The sequence below is a fragment of the Poecilia formosa genome, unplaced genomic scaffold, assembly GCF_000485575.1.
Source record: "Poecilia formosa unplaced genomic scaffold, Poecilia_formosa-5.1.2 Scaffold131, whole genome shotgun sequence".
Lineage (NCBI taxonomy): Eukaryota > Metazoa > Chordata > Actinopteri > Cyprinodontiformes > Poeciliidae > Poecilia > Poecilia formosa.
The window spans coordinates 201,547-217,140 of NW_006800070.1; the positions used below are offsets into that span (position 1 = coordinate 201,547).

A 15,594-nucleotide genomic window follows, 5' to 3' on the forward strand; every position below is an offset into this window, starting at 1 on the left:
AGTTACCCTAAAGAAGACAGTAAGTGGTTTTTTAATCACCATTTTTATCATTATCACAATAGTACCACAAAATAACATGATAAAATCATGATAAAGCTGGACGGAACCCAATGATATAGGAAGAACACCTGAACTGTGGAAAAAAAAAAAAAAAAAAAAAAACAGATCAAATGTCAGAGAAAACTGGGAATCGGTATCAACCAGTGAGACTTTTTTTTTTTTTTAAACTGATTTTTATTATTTTTACACATTAACCAGAAAAAGCGTGTTCTGAAAAATGAATCCATCGCACAGTAAAAGAAACCCTCCAAAACCTCTGAGTTGCACAGTTGAAGGAACGTGAAGCGGAGTTATGTGACCGACTCCTTGTGGTTCACGGCAGGCTGATCCGCGGCCTCTTAGGTCGAGTCTCGATGGCTTCGAGGACGGTGAGTGTCGGAGTTGCGTCAGTCGGGGCCTCTCCTTCCCCCGCAGGGGTCACATCTGAGCAGGAACATGACGGCTCTGGTGAAGATACAGGCTTTATCACAGCTTTTGCCCTCCTGGTGCTTAATCTCTCCCGCTTCCTGCTTATCTGTTTTGCCACCGACAGCGGCAAAAGTTTCAAACAATGGCTTATCACGACGGCGGCTGCTGCTGAGAGGGATTCATTTTGTTCCTCTGTTTTGTGACACCTGTGTGTGTGTGTGTGTGTGTGTGTGTGTGTGTGTGTGTGGCAGGATGGCTCTGTGGGGAACCTTGATGACCTGGCCCAGGAGTACTCGCAGTACTACGGCACCTCTCTCAGCGACGTGTGCGAACGGATGGAGGAGCTACGGAAACGCAAACTAGTGCAAGAGATGGAGATGGTGAGGAATCTTTAACCCTTTTTTTTTTTTCCTTTTTGTTGTTTTTTGTTTTTGTTTCTTTTAGAGTTTGACATCACTGGAAAAATCTGCTTTGTTCAGGTAGCAGAGAAGATTAAATGTCTTCCTCGGGATAAATACACGGCCTGCAGCAGCAGAAGCCTCAATAACATGTTTTGTCTTTGCAGGGTGCTATTTTCTCCTATAAACTACAAAAGAGGGGTATTTATTTTCCTCTGTGGAGCGCTTTCCACAGAGGCTCTGGAAAGCGTTCACACTCCTGTCAGCTTCTGTGTTTTTAGGTCAGATTAAATCGTAATAAAACAGTTTACATCTATTTCCTATCCTTAGTGACATTTAATTTGCACATTTTAAACAATCTTTCAGAGACGCGTATAAAAATTTTTTTTTAATATTTTGATCAGATGTGTGATCTTAAACTGTTAGCTTAATTAACTAATACTCTTAACTTATATGTGGCACCTTCTCCAGCTTTAAAAACTCTTTGAAACATTGTTGGAAAACTACTGATTGGCTTATTTTATACGGCATCTTGTATTTGAAATTAAATGAATTTAGCTGTTGTGCTAACTCCAACATTGCACTGATGCTAACTGCTGACGTTTTGATTAATATGCACTGTCCTAATTTAAGTAAATGAACAAAATAATACTTTTTTTTTGAAGCCCCTTTTAATTATTTCAGTCTGCATCAGTAGGAATGATTCATAATGCCACAGCTTTGTATATCTGCCAAATCTATTAGATTAAAATGATATTTCTATCTCTCCATGTAACCCCACAGATTTTCTTTAGGATTTAGTTCAGAACTTTGACTAGGCCATTCCAGAATAATAGTTTTCATCCCATTAAGCAGTTTGCTTGTTGATTAGGATATAAGATTTGAATAATTTTGATTCTGTAGCCCCACAGCATGATGCTGCCCCCACCATGTTTCACTATCTAATTAAATGCATGTGTTAATTAGATTCACTGGAACCATTGATGCTGTTGAAAGAACTAAATGAGACTGAATGCAATATTTGATTGTGCAGATTTATGCAAGCAGGTTATTGCAGAGGTTTTTTTTTTTCTTTTTCTACATTTTCCCTTTTAAAATATTTAAATGTTTTGGTTTATTTTTGGTTTGAATCGGTGATGTTGCCCTTAATGTACAATATTTGTATCCTTTATTCTGTTTGTGTATATATTTTATATTTTCTTTTTGAGTGATTCTGTATGCGGATTTAGGCCTGTCACAATAACAAAGTTTGCTGGATGATAAATTGTCCCAGATGTTATTGTGATAAATGATAATATTGTTATTTTGAGACCATTTTTTAGTGATGGCAAAACAATGCAAGAACACATCCTGAAACATCAATAAACTTTAAATTGTAATGAACGTTTAACACAGGAAATGGAAACAACAGAAACGACAAATAAAATGGATACTTTAGTCTCTGTAAACAAAACGGTCCTTCAAAATAAGAGACTAAATAAGAGCTATTTGAGACCAAAGTACCAGACTGAAGATTTAGTTATCCAGTTTTTGGCAGAAAGAGATAAAAGAGAAACATTTTAAATGTTTTAAATTTTATTGCGGTAAATTGATTTATTGCTTATTGTGACAGGCCTTATTGTTATTGCTTGTGTCACTAAAGGTGGAAAAAGGACAAAAATCTGACATTTTATCAGAAACGTACTATTTTCACATCCCCTGTAACTAAGGTGCTGAGAGAAAAAACAAACGAACCGCCTGTAGGTGTTGATGTCCTGCCCCGTTTGGGCTCAGACGCGATTAAACAGCCCTTAAAGTAACACTTTGAAAATGTTTACTGACCATATAAACCAGACGAACCTCAAGCCAAGTGTTTCATTATGATGACACTGTGATTTACTCCTCTGCTCCCACTGCGTTTCAGGGAAAGGTTGACTCAGCGGCCGCGTCGCCACACCTCCGCTCTCAGCTCCAGGTGAGTGTCAGACCCCAGGAGAACACTGCCGCTTCCTGTTCTGTGCGTCAGCAGGACAAAACCGCTCGATAGGCGGCCGGGAGGGGTCGCCAGGTCATGATGATCGCCGGGTAAAGCAACGTGAGAAGCCCAAAAAGTAACATCTGACTGGCTGGGGATGCGGAAGAGCTGTCCTTGAAACTGCGGCTTACAGATGTAAACACGAGGCGGAACATGAGACGTTTATTTGCTGCTGGTTCACATCAGAACACAATGTGAAGCAATAGTTTTGTGATCTTCAGGAATTCAGATTTGAAACTCTTAAACGTCTCATCGATTGATTCTCATCTTTTCAGGAATCTCTTGGACTCAGCAGCGGCACATCGACTCCGGAGACTGAGAGGAGGTACAAACAAAACCGTTAACGACCGGTTCGCTCAGTAAAGGGAGGGTCAGATCTAGGATCTGCAGTCTGGATCTACGTCTGCGGGCTGCGGCCTGATTAGGCTTCCTCCATTATCTCCGTCAGGCCTGAGGCCACGTGCGTTTCCTCCCCTTCCTGCTGACCCCGCTGTCACACTTATGAAGCGTTTCTGTGTAACCTCCACACTTCCTTCCTTCCCTGCATTGTCTCTTCCGAAGGTTTATAAGGATTACTCACATTTTTTTTTTCCTTAGAAAGCTGAATCAGATTTAGAAAAACGGACATAGGTGATGACTAATGCCAAAGAGTCGTGATTAATCGATCAGGATTGTTTGAGAGAGGAAGAGAGACTGAAAGTTCAGACATTTCATTCTAACTACCAGTCTTATCCTAAATCTGGATGCAGTTGTGGGAAACAACAGAATTTACTCAACTTTCACATCCACTCAGAAGATGTGCATACTGCCCCCTAGTGGGCTGAAAGCATATTGTTGCAAATAACCTCACAAGCCTGAAAAAATAATCAAATCAAAGACATTTTTATTTCTCACATTTTATTCTTAAAATCCCAACGTTGCAGTTAAAAATCTATTTTTATTCCTAAATTTCTTGGTGGGATTTACCTCAGGAAGCTGACGATTGGCTGCCAAACAAGAAGGGAGCATAATTAGATCTGTTGTTGTCCTTGTCTAGGCTGTGCAAATCTCCACTTTCTGCTGAATTTATTTGAGGCTAAAATAATAATGAATCCACTTTTTTTACGTAATCATGCACAGCAGAACATAAAACTAGCTTCTTTTTTTAGGAGTAGTGATGAGGAATGCTGTAGTATAGCTAGAATATAATCTAAATGCAGCAGCCTTTTTTAAAGAAAATATTTTAGCTGTCACACTGCAGGACACAGGTTATAAAAACAAAAACCTAGATAAAATAAAATGACGTTAAAAATCTCAAATGCAAAACCACCTTGACTATGATGGATTAGAAATTTGTCCAATACTCACCAGTATCTGACCTGTCAAAAACTCAGAAATCCAATCCAGTTTTGATCAGTAAACGCAGCACAGCTAAGCATTAATGCACTGTTATCAATCCTCTTTAATGTGGAAGCTGTTGCTAATATTTTAGTAATGTTGTTTCCGAGCCGCCCAGCTGATTACCTGCATGTGGAGTTAAAGATTAGGGTGATGGTCAGCAGGCCCCTCAACTGCAACATGCAGCCAGCTGCTATAAAAAGGGCTTAATTTGCATTTGGCTTCTATAAAATAGTAATAAAATAAGACAATTATTTATTTCTGTAGCTTGTAGTTGCTCTCTGTATTCTGTGAAGAGAATGGTTGACCTGAATGCCTGATTTACCACAAAGCAGGTCTGATCTGTTTGAAGGCAAATGCACAGAAACAACAGCAGTCAGCTGAGGGAGGGACTGACAGTCATGCATAACAAAGAGCCCAGAGACAGACAGAGAGACAGAGACTGAGTGTGAAAGTGTGTGGGGAATTCAGACGCCACGCTGCTGCTGCTGCTGCTGCTGCTGCTGCTGCCACAAAACCCCAACCAGAAGAGAAAAAGCCTCCATTGTTCCAGGGATGGCCACAGAGCGCTGACCTCTGTTCATCAACGCGGAGCAGCACAGACTCTGCTTCGTCCGCTTCCACCGCTTTAATTTGCCCTGCTGTTGTCATGAGGCACAGTGCGCCTTTGTGATTCCTTTTGGGTTTTCACGAGCTTGTTCTCTGTGAATCTGACGTAAGTGGAGAAGACAGACAAGACTTCTTGATAAGGGGGTGGAAAATGGTGAAAAGGGATTGAGGATGAAGAGAATAATTTTGGATCGAAGGTACTGGCTCTGGTCGGGGGTTTGACTTTACATCTAAACAATTCAAAAGTTAAATGTGGATTTAATGTCTTCAGGTTTCCTGTCCACAAATCCAGCTCGGACGACGGATCAGGAGGTAAGAAGAACTTTTTACTGGAGTCCACAGATTTCCACGACTCTTCCTGTAAATATCGTAATCATGTTTTCATTTTTAATGCCAAATTAAAAAGGCGTGCTCCTTGCGTGTTTCTCTTCAGGAAAATGGGATGCGAGGAAAAAGAGCAAGTCTTTATGGCAGAGTTTCCGCAAGTCACAGAAGGGAGTGATGCGCCAGACTTCAAAAGGTAAAACAAAACCCAGGAAAATAATGTGATTAATACAAGTTATTGAACAATATAGCTCAGTGTTTTATTATTTGGCCTGCTGATTCAAACACTGCGCTTGTTTGTTTCAGGTGACGATGTTGGCTTCGTTGCCAGCGAGATCACGATGAGCGATGAAGAGCGTATTCAGCTGATGATGATGGTGAAGGAGAATATGATCTCGATAGAGGAAGCGCTCGCACGGGTATGGAGTCATAAATATTGTATTCGCAAAATAGAAAAGTTACAGTGAATTGAGACAATATAATCAACAAAGACCTGTTAGAAAAAAAAGTTTCTTTTAAAAAAAAAAGTTAAAATGAGCAAACAGGTGGAGATAAATACATGACATCATCAAGGATGATCAGAACTGAAACTCATTATGTAGATTCAGTAAAGACAGGGTGGTTTATTTCATGTCTTTATGTAAATGTTGATGAATGCAGCTGAGCAAAACTCCAAATTCTGTTTCTGAAATAAGTTTAATATTCCATAACATCAATAAAAAGCAATGTTTTTACTCCATATCTGGGTTGTTTTTGCATAAATTGCTGCATCCTTGCAGCAACACCTTGCCGAGGTGTTGTGGAAGCTCATGCTAGTTTAACAGCGCACATTTCCTGGGTACTTTTGTTACAGAGTCATTTGTAAACATATGGTTCCACATTTTTTCCTTCCACACAACTTTCCTGTAAAAAAATGTTGATCCAGTATTCTGTAAACAACCAGCTTTTCCAGCACTGACCCATTTTGGCTCAAATCTTTTGCTGAAGGACTGACGACCATTAGCTCAGTAGTGTTAGCGTAGCCGTAATTTTGCATGTCTGGACTTTAAAAAATCCTGTCTTAGCTCATTTATATTCACACTTTATGATGTTATAATAATCATCAAAACTAAGATTAAAAATAAATGTTTTAGTTACGTCAATGTGTAAAAAATGTTTCACATGTTGAATTTACTGAAGATCTCATTTATTGAGATGCATCTGTATGTTTTATTTAACCTAAAAACATAAATGAAATGTGTCCCATCCTCTTCTCCACTGTTGAACTGTAAACCATATTTACCTGTATGACTCCGAGTGATAAAATGCTCTAGAATTTATTGCGATAAACGATAATATTCTTGTTTTCTGACCATGTTGAAGTAAACATAATGGAAACAGCATAATAATAAGAACAGATTCTCAAAGATCAATAAACTTTCAATTCCAATGAACATTTAACACTGGAGCTGGAAGACATTTTAAACATCCAAAACAAATAAAACAATAGAAATGACAAATAAAAGGATTTATGAGGTTTCTGTAAACAAAATTCTCCTTCAGGACTTTTATAATTTAATCATGAGCTTAATTAATTAACTGCTTGTTACGACAAACTTCCCTTGTCTCACTGAACCAACCGAAATGCTTCTGTCTCTCTTTGCAGCTGAAGGAGTTCGAGACCCAGAGCAGACAGACGAGCCGATGCGACACCCCCGAGTCCCTGGACCCCTCGGGGCCCGGCCCAAACGACTCGTTCAGCTGCACCGTGAGTCTCTCCGCTCTCCAGGCCCCTCGCTCGTTGTTTACCTCTGAATCGCTAACTCGCGCAGCGGCGGCGCCTCTGGTTTGCCGTTGCCAAGGCTGCTGAGCTGTTGACAGCACTTCCCCTCTTTGGCTCTGCCCGTGTCCCGGTGGTGAACCGAGGCCCCTCTAAAGCTCTGCAGCTCGGGGCCCTTTCCCAACCGCAGGGCTCCGGCTGGACTCCTATTCATTGCTGTCAAAGCGCTAACCCCCCATTGTGCTGCAGCAGGCGGCCGGATTCAGCACAGGGCCACTGTTATGCATGCCACAGCTCTTTTATGCACCAGTGGGGCGATTAGGGCACATTTTTCAGATTCATCTGAACGTCCTTTCTGCTTCTGATGAACTTCATTTGGTGTTTTCTCTCTAATTTCCCCTCATATTGAAGTTTCTGTTTATAACCGGCTGTCGTTTTGTCTCCAAATGAGTATTCTGGGTCACATTCGCTGCCTTCGTTCTGGTCAGACCTTAGACACGCCGCTGGCTTTCCAGTTCAGACGGTGGTTGGCGTTATTTCCGAGCACACACCCGTGCCTTTTCACACACCTGATTTTAGCCTTGCTTTCACACGTAGCTTAATGGTTTGCCATCTGCTTGATGCGCAGTAATACTTCTGTGGTTTCCCGCAGTGTATTTATACGCAACCATGTTCTGTAACAAGAAGTAGAGGCAGGCTGTGTTACTGTTCGTAAAAATAGAAAATGTTCAATTAAATTAAGATGGGAATATCAACAATAATTTATTTTTTATTTTTTTGTAGCCTGTTGAGCAGTCTGACAATGAGGAGGAATCTCCGACATTCAAAAGGCTCCACAAACTGGTCAACTCCACTCGGAAAGTGAAGAAGAAGCTGATCAGAATAGATGAGTCCAAAAGGCTCGCAGCGGACGGTACTGAAGCCTCTCTCTCTTTACATACACATAAAAGTATTACTAACCCTTGAACCTTTTTGTTTCACAAGTGAAAATGTGATGTGAAAGTGTTCACCTAACCCTCGCTCTCCGTCCTCGGTGTGAAACCACACGTACAGCTGCAGGTCTGCTGGGTTTGCCTCAGCTTCAGTCTGAATTTCGTTGTTGATCCTTCAGTGCAAAGTTTCCCAAAAATGTCTGTCCATAACTTTCAACTCTTATTAGCGATTCTGAATTGGATTTAGGTTTGAAATCTGAGTAGGGGATTCTTCTAGATAAATAAATATGGTTTGCTCTAAGCCAGGTCTGTGTAGCTCCTGTTGTTTTCAGGGTGATTGGAAGTTGAACCTCTTCATCAATCTCTGGTTCTGGTTCCGGTTCTGTTTTGTCTCCCGCGTTTCTTTATATTTAACATCATCCATGTTTGCATCACTTTTGGACCAGCTTCCATCTGAGTGAAGTTTGTCTTCCTTACTCCCCTTCTTCAAATCAAATGAAACTGGTGTCAAACATTTGTGCAGCAAATAGTTTGTTTAAAGATATTAGGACATGTTTCCAGAGGTCATCAAAGTTCAACCAGCTCCCTGCCACATTTATAAAATCAAAACAATTTTATGTCAATAAATGGTGATTTATAAAAATGTATGTATTTTCCCAATGATGAAATGCATCCCTAAAGCAGGATGCTGCTCTCATGACTTCTCCTTGCTTTCTTTCAACAATGGCTTTCATCTCACCAAGCTTGTGGACAAAAAAAAATCCAGATTTGTGGTGTGAAAGCTAAGAGCATCCCCCACCTGAGCTGAGAATCTCTGCAGCTCCTCCTGAGTTACCACTGGACCTCTTGGTTGTTTCTCTGGTTAAACCTCTGGTCAGATTAGATGAGCATCATTTCTTAGCATTTGTGTAGTTGAGCGAACAGACTGTAGTCGTTTATAATTGTGCAAACTCTACATAAATCCCTGTCCTACTAAGAACTCAGTTTTCATGCGAGTTGTACGTTTGTTTGCCCAGAGAGCCTGAGCGTAGATGGTCTACCCTGTGGTGACGGCAGCGTCTCCCAGCATCCAGGTGTGCAGAGGAAACCCTTGGTTTGTCCCCTGGACTCCTTGGCTTCGGCTCTGCAGAAGCAGCTGGACTCCGACAGCCTGACCACATCCCCGTCCTCCAGCAGTCTGGACACGTGCAGCAGCCAGAAGGCAGCGCAGGGCTGCGGGAGGAGCAGCGGGAGCCCCGCTCACCAGGAGGCCGGTGTGGCGGAGGCCGGCGAGGGCTCCTCCTTCTCGGAAACGGAGGGGTGCGGCGAAGACGAGCCCAAAATGGCGCGGTCGGTGACCGACGGAGAGCTCCGTCATCGGGCTCTGGGCTTGCTTAGCCATCATGGAGTGAGTACTGGTGGTACTGGAGTACTGCATCATGTTGGTTAGAATATTCTGATTGATTTCTAATATACGGTAATTGTAATGTTCTGATCTGCCGGTATCAATATTTGGAAACTAAATGTTGCTAGCAATGCTTCCTGCAATGAGTGAAAGGTACTGATTTAAAAAGAGAGGCTACGTCACACGGTGTGAGAGTGAGCAATGCAAAACAACGCAGAAGTAAAACCGGGTCGTAATATTTCAATTAGCACAGTTAGCATCGCTAACTCTAGAAATCAGTATCTGCATGAAACAACTCAAACTTAAGACTTTTTAAGACCACTATTAAAGAAAGTTAAAACTGTTCATTTAAATCAGAAGAAGAAGAATTAAAATCTTTTGGCTCGTTTTATTCTCTCTTCTGCCCGGATTCCTTGATGTCCTAATTTTATCAGCTGAATCATAAAGACAAAGAAACGTTTTCCCAAGTCCAAACATAACAACATTTATTAGATAAACAACTAATGAAATTGGCAAAACTCAATAAAATCACAGACCCGCATCCAATTCAATATTTACCTCACTCCACAGACATCCACACACNTAGGAAGGAGCAGTTACAGGTGCTGCTCCTTTGCAGAAACCGCGGACGGAACCGTAAAATTTAATAAACTAAATGATAAAACGTAGAATTTCACAGAATGTCGGCGAGAAGTGAAGAATATGCAGGAGTTTCTGTTGTGTTTTCACCATTGCAGCTCCCGTACCAACCGTATTTTGAAGCCTTTTGGAAGTTTTCATCAATTTTGACCAGCTTTCCTGAAAGAAACGGCTGCCCCCACAGCATGATATTGCCATCACTGTTTCACCATGGAGTCGGTGTGATTTCTTCCACACACAGAAATCACACTGCTTTTTTCTTTCTGCGCGCAGGCCAACACATGCAGTGGTGTCACCTTCTTCCAGCTTGTGTGTTCCTGGTTTCTGGCAAATGGGAATTCTTGTGCTACTTTACCATAAAAGTCAGACTTGGGGCTTTGCATGATGGATGGTGTTTTTCTTGTCATTATCTCCAGAATCTCCAGATTCTGGATCTCTCCAGAGTTACCAAAAGGCTCCTGGCAGTTTTTCTGTTTTGTTTTTTTTTTCTCTTTCTCTCTCCTCCTGCCTGCACGGCCTGTCAGTGGTGTCCAAATTTTTCACCAAGTTGAATCACCAAAGAGCCTCTTGGGGCTCCGGAGCCGCAGGCTGCAGACCGCTGATCTGTTGTCTGTAAACTCTTGTTGGTGCCGGATTGCAGAGAGCAACTAGAAATTCCTCCCCAGAGGAAAATATGTTGCATATCTACAGAACTTATTTTTATTATTTATTGGTTTGTTTTGAACATGATAGAAGTATAAACTCACATGAACAAGGGATGCAAAAGACGCATATTTCTGTACCACAATAATCTTAACATGATCGAAAAGGAGCAGGAAGAAACTTATGAACTCCCACCCTATAAACTCATACCATGTTTTCAGATGGACCCTCATTATTAAATGAAAAATATAAAAAAGACATAAGTTACTTAATTTTCCATTTTATCTGGGTTTGTATGTCTAAATGCCTCCATATCTACACACGCTCATAGCTTCACTTTGCATAAACACATTGGTGCTAAACTCTCACCAATATTTCTATATCTTGTTTAAAAAATCCTTAATTTCCTTTTAAATTGTATTAAATTTTAACTTTAACTCCTCATTTAACTTAATTTTACATCATGAATTGAATTACAAAAACTCTTTCTTGTTGTGTGTAAACTACCTTAACTTTGGGTTTAAGTTATATCCCCCTTCTCTTTCATAAAACATGCTCTGTATGAGCTCAGGCAGCTGTTTATTAGATGCCTTCAACATAATTTGAGCCATTTTAAATTCCACTTACTTAGTAAAAATTTAATACCAGCTCTTTGTAACATGAAGTCACTCTCCAGCAGTGTTGCTACGGGTCTGGCTTTGTAACTATTCACGGACTGAGTGCAGAGCGGCGCCCTCTGCGATCAAAGCCCGGATGAGCGCTCAGGTTGGCGCACACCGAGTCAGGAGACCCGTCTGTGACGGAAAGCGGAGCTGGCTGGCTGACGGAGAGGAATGGCGTCCGTCTCCATCCTCCGCTGCGCGCGCGGAGGTGACGAGCCGCCCCGCTGCTGTGAAGCCAGGCGGAAAACTGACCTTTCTGGCACGCGCTGTCTCGGCCCTTTGGCACCGCGCGCTGAACCGGGCCCTCCACCGTCTCCTCCATCCATCTGCAGCTCAGCCTAATCTGCAGCGGGAGGTCGGACTCCTGCTTCCGGCCTCCTGCTCCTCCCTCTGGAGTCGGGGGTCCGCGCGCTAAAGCGGAACAATTACAATAAGCGGGATCATGATTTAACATAAGACTCTCACACCGGTTACATCTCTGAGTAACACCGCAAGCAAACGAGGTCACCAACCTGATAATGTATGCTTCAAGTATCTGTAAAGGCGCCTCTCTTTTTATGTGAACTCTCGCCAGCGGTTAGCAGAGGAAGAAAATCCTACGGCTGTACTCATGAATCATTCACTTTCACCTCAATCCAAAGTGTCTGCTTTATTTTCACCTCACGGTCGTCACCTCCTGCCCTCATGCCTCTGCACTCGCATGACCTGGGAAAGAGGCACGTAAGTAGCCATTTGCTGCCCCCTACTGGGGGCAGCAAATGGCTGCCCCCAGTAGGGGGTTGCGTTGACACAAATGAATACGGGTCTGTGCTCAGCATCCAGACATTAATGCGGATTACATACTGCTGGCCTGTTTCTTTGAAACTGTATCTTTTATTTATGCTCGTTTCCTCTGAGGTGGGGGTTGCTTGGTAGCTGTTCACGTCTTGTGTTAATAATAGCAGTAATAACGGTAATTATTTTTCACATCTCTCTTAAATGTGTTTTATGGAATCAGGATATTATAGAAAGTACAAATTATGTACTTTGTAACATTTGATTTATCACCTAAGCCAGAAAAGGGGGAGGAAACGGATACTAATACTTCTACTGTTGATTATTTAATTTGTTTTAAAAAATACATGCATAATCTTAAACATAAGGTTCCTTATTCTTTAAGAGAGCACATAAATAATATCCTGATTGATAAACTGGTTGGTGTGTTTTTTTTAGCACTCAGGACTGTGTTCCTGCTCCCACAACATCAAGCAGGAAAGACCTCAGCGAGGATGAAGCCGTCGTCGTTGCTGCCCGTCATTTAAGCATAAAGACATCTTCAGACTTTTTACAGTGTATCATGCTATGCTAAAAATGATCACACTGCAAAAAATACCCCTCTCAAAACAAGTTAAGAGTAGAAAATAAAAATCTGCCAATTGAACTGGTACTTTTTATCCATATTCAAGTTTTATTGACTTAATACAAGCTCCTGTATCTTGTTGTAAAGTTACTTTGGTGTTATTTCAAGTTTCCTGGGAAATTTGCACTATAAACTAGACATTTTGTGTTTTTGCAGTACAACAGAGCTGACAGTTTTTCTAAGTGTGGCCACGTTCATCCTGAACGTAGAAACATAAATCTCAGATGTTGGTTCACTTTTGTATGAGAAGACTGACTAAATAAAATAAAAAACTAAACATTTTAGACGGTTAAGTTAGGGAGCCTTTTCTCCCTAATGAGATGTACTTTGGAAGAACATCTGTTAGACGGATGAGACACATTTGGCAAAATAAAAAAAACGAATAGCTTGTGATCACGTTTTATAATTGAGAGCGCTGGTGGGGAATGGTTATTCTCTGGACTGCTTTAAAAGCACATGTAACTGGGAAGCCTTCAGTCAACCAGTTGACCACAAAGTCCTCTTCATGCTGAGATTTTCTTGGGTTAAATGTGAGGCCACCTGTCTGCCAGCTGAACATTGGTGTAAATCTCGTCAGTGTGCCAACTACAGAAAAAAAAAGTCTACAACAGAATCTGGGTTTTTGTCTTAGTACAAAGTTCACAGTTTAAGGCTTTGCTAGAAACTTTAAAACTATATGGATGGTAAATTTAAAACTTTGAGAAAACTGCAATAGAACAGTAAAGTCATCCAGCTAGGAAGAATAAATATATTGTCATTTTTATAAATTGCTCTTTTCAGTCGTCTACTCTGCAAAAACACAAAATCTTACCAAGTGTTTGGTCTAGTTTCAAGTGCAAATATCTTATTAAACTTGAAATAGGACAAAGTAACACCAAAAGCAACTTTTCAGCAAGAAATAGGAGCTTGTTTGCTTAAGAAATTCCTTAATATGAAAAAAAATTATTAGTTTCAGTGGCAGATTATTTCACTTGTAACAAGATACTGTCCCCACTAAAACAAGCTCATGTTTCTTGTGAAAAAAATTACTTGTAAGTTAGTTTTTGTATTGATTAAAATGCAGTAAGATGTTTAAACTAGAAATTAGACCACAGATACTTGGTAATATTTTGTTTTTTTGCAGTGCTGGCTTGTTGCTATGATTCACATTCACTTTTGTGTCTTAAGTTAGGAAAAAGTGTGAAAAAGGCCATTTCAATCAGCTGTGGTTGTGGCCAAATGTTGCTGAAGCGTCTTAATGTTGCATTTGAAACTCTAAATTTGGACATTAATGCATGACACAAAGGTGACTCAATAAGAAGCCATTCTTATAATCTCTGGCTTCCGTTTGAGTTCATAACATGAAGATGTACATGGTGATTTGTCCAGTGAGGAGGAGGAAGTCAGTAGAAATGTCTGAGAGACCTAGCAGACAGGCAAACCACACAGGTTTAAAATTGCATTGCGAGTCCAGTCTATCTGTAATTCACCACTTCAAACCTGCAGATGCATTTTCTTTTAGCGACTATGTCACCAAACCACTGTAAATGGCTGCTGTTACATTGTATAAAATGTAACAGCAGTGAATGGAAGTAGCCAAAAGTCTTACTTTGCAACAATTTAAATGCACCACAGTATTGTAGCTGCCAACGCATCATTTTGATGTCACAGTCTGTCATTCCACTCAAACTCTAAGTCCATCTACTGTTTTCTTACAATAATATGTCATTTAACCCTAAAAATAAAATTAAATCTAACGGTAAGCATGTTATGGATAACAAAATATGGTCGTCATTGGGAATAATGTTTGGAGAAAGTGGTTTTGATTGTGTTTTTGCATCAATGCGATTCACAGTCTGCGTCAGAGCACATGAAAAGGAAGAACCATTGTTGGCTAACTTTATGCTCACAAACACCAGCCATGTTTGCCTCCATAGTCTGCCTTTTCTTGCCGTCTCCGTTTCATGAAGTGGACCGTTTCCTTGTTCCTTGTTCCTGGGATCTTTCTAACATTGAAGCAAAGTACAGCATTTTTTTATAAACTGGGGGGAAAAAATGTAAAGAATCTTGTTGGTTGGATTCATCCGTATTTGGTAGTGCCATCGGTTTTAGCGAGGCTCAGATCCAAAGACTCACTCTGTATCCAAAATTGTTCTGAAATGACTTGCCTCCTCAGAGAGACTCTGGGAAAGCTGACTGTGACTTAGTTTTGACTCAGTTTGATGATTTATAGGTTTTATCTCGTTCATTTTGAATCGCTGCTCTGTAATTTTACCTTTTTTTTAAAGAGTATTACTTTTGTCTATATTAGTACGTCAAGCACCAGAAATCAAAACCCTACCTTTTGACACATAATTCACCTCATCATCGTCTGCCGAGTTGTACGCTGGGGCAAACGGAGCAGCACTTCCATGCACTCTGAGGTGGTAGTTTATTTGAAGAGCAGATCCATGAGTCAGCCAGTTCCCCCTGTGGGCCGCAGCTGGAGCGAGTCGACGGCTCCACCCAGCTGCAACCAACGTCATATGTGGTTGCAAATTCCCCAGCCTCCCCGCAGCCAGACTGTCTAATTTATGCGCATCGGTCTCCCCTCTCCACCCTCCTCTCGCTGCAGGATGTATTGTCCTCCGCTCTCTAAACTGAGTTAAGTTTTTGAGCCGAGCGTTTCACTTAACAGAGCTGTGGGAGGACTAAACGCTGCTGCTGCTGCTGGATAGCTGTTGTTGGCAGCCAGATGCCTGTTTGTGGTGAGTGTTTTTTTGTTTTTTTTTTATGTTTTGTGCTGGAATGTGATCCTGTGAATGTGGTTTTTCCTCTGGAGATTCATTGAAGAAACCAGTTTTCTTGCTACAGAGCGAGATGTTGTGCGTGCTTTTTGACCGCTTGACGTGGGGATTTGATTCTGTTTTAGGTCATTATTTCACTTTGACGACTCGGGGAACCTTTAACACACACACACACACACAAAACTGTAACTTTGTAACTTTCAAACATCCTCGACGCAAAAT

At 41.1% G+C, this 15,594-nt stretch overlaps 1 protein-coding gene across 1 annotated transcript in view; it reads left to right on the forward strand.

Annotated features, from left to right (window-relative positions):
* The window catches only part of sash1b (SAM and SH3 domain containing 1b), a 75,092-nt gene that overhangs the window by 41,858 nt on the left and 17,640 nt on the right, over nt 1-15,594 (forward strand). The window contains exons 2-10 of the mRNA XM_016676243.1: nt 720-848; nt 2,770-2,820; nt 3,156-3,205; nt 5,138-5,178; nt 5,300-5,386; nt 5,497-5,609; nt 6,836-6,937; nt 7,733-7,862; nt 8,898-9,305. Of these exons, the coding sequence (XP_016531729.1) occupies nt 720-848; nt 2,770-2,820; nt 3,156-3,205; nt 5,138-5,178; nt 5,300-5,386; nt 5,497-5,609; nt 6,836-6,937; nt 7,733-7,862; nt 8,898-9,305 (1,111 nt within the window). The remainder of the gene's footprint in view (nt 1-719; nt 849-2,769; nt 2,821-3,155; nt 3,206-5,137; nt 5,179-5,299; nt 5,387-5,496; nt 5,610-6,835; nt 6,938-7,732; nt 7,863-8,897; nt 9,306-15,594) is intronic.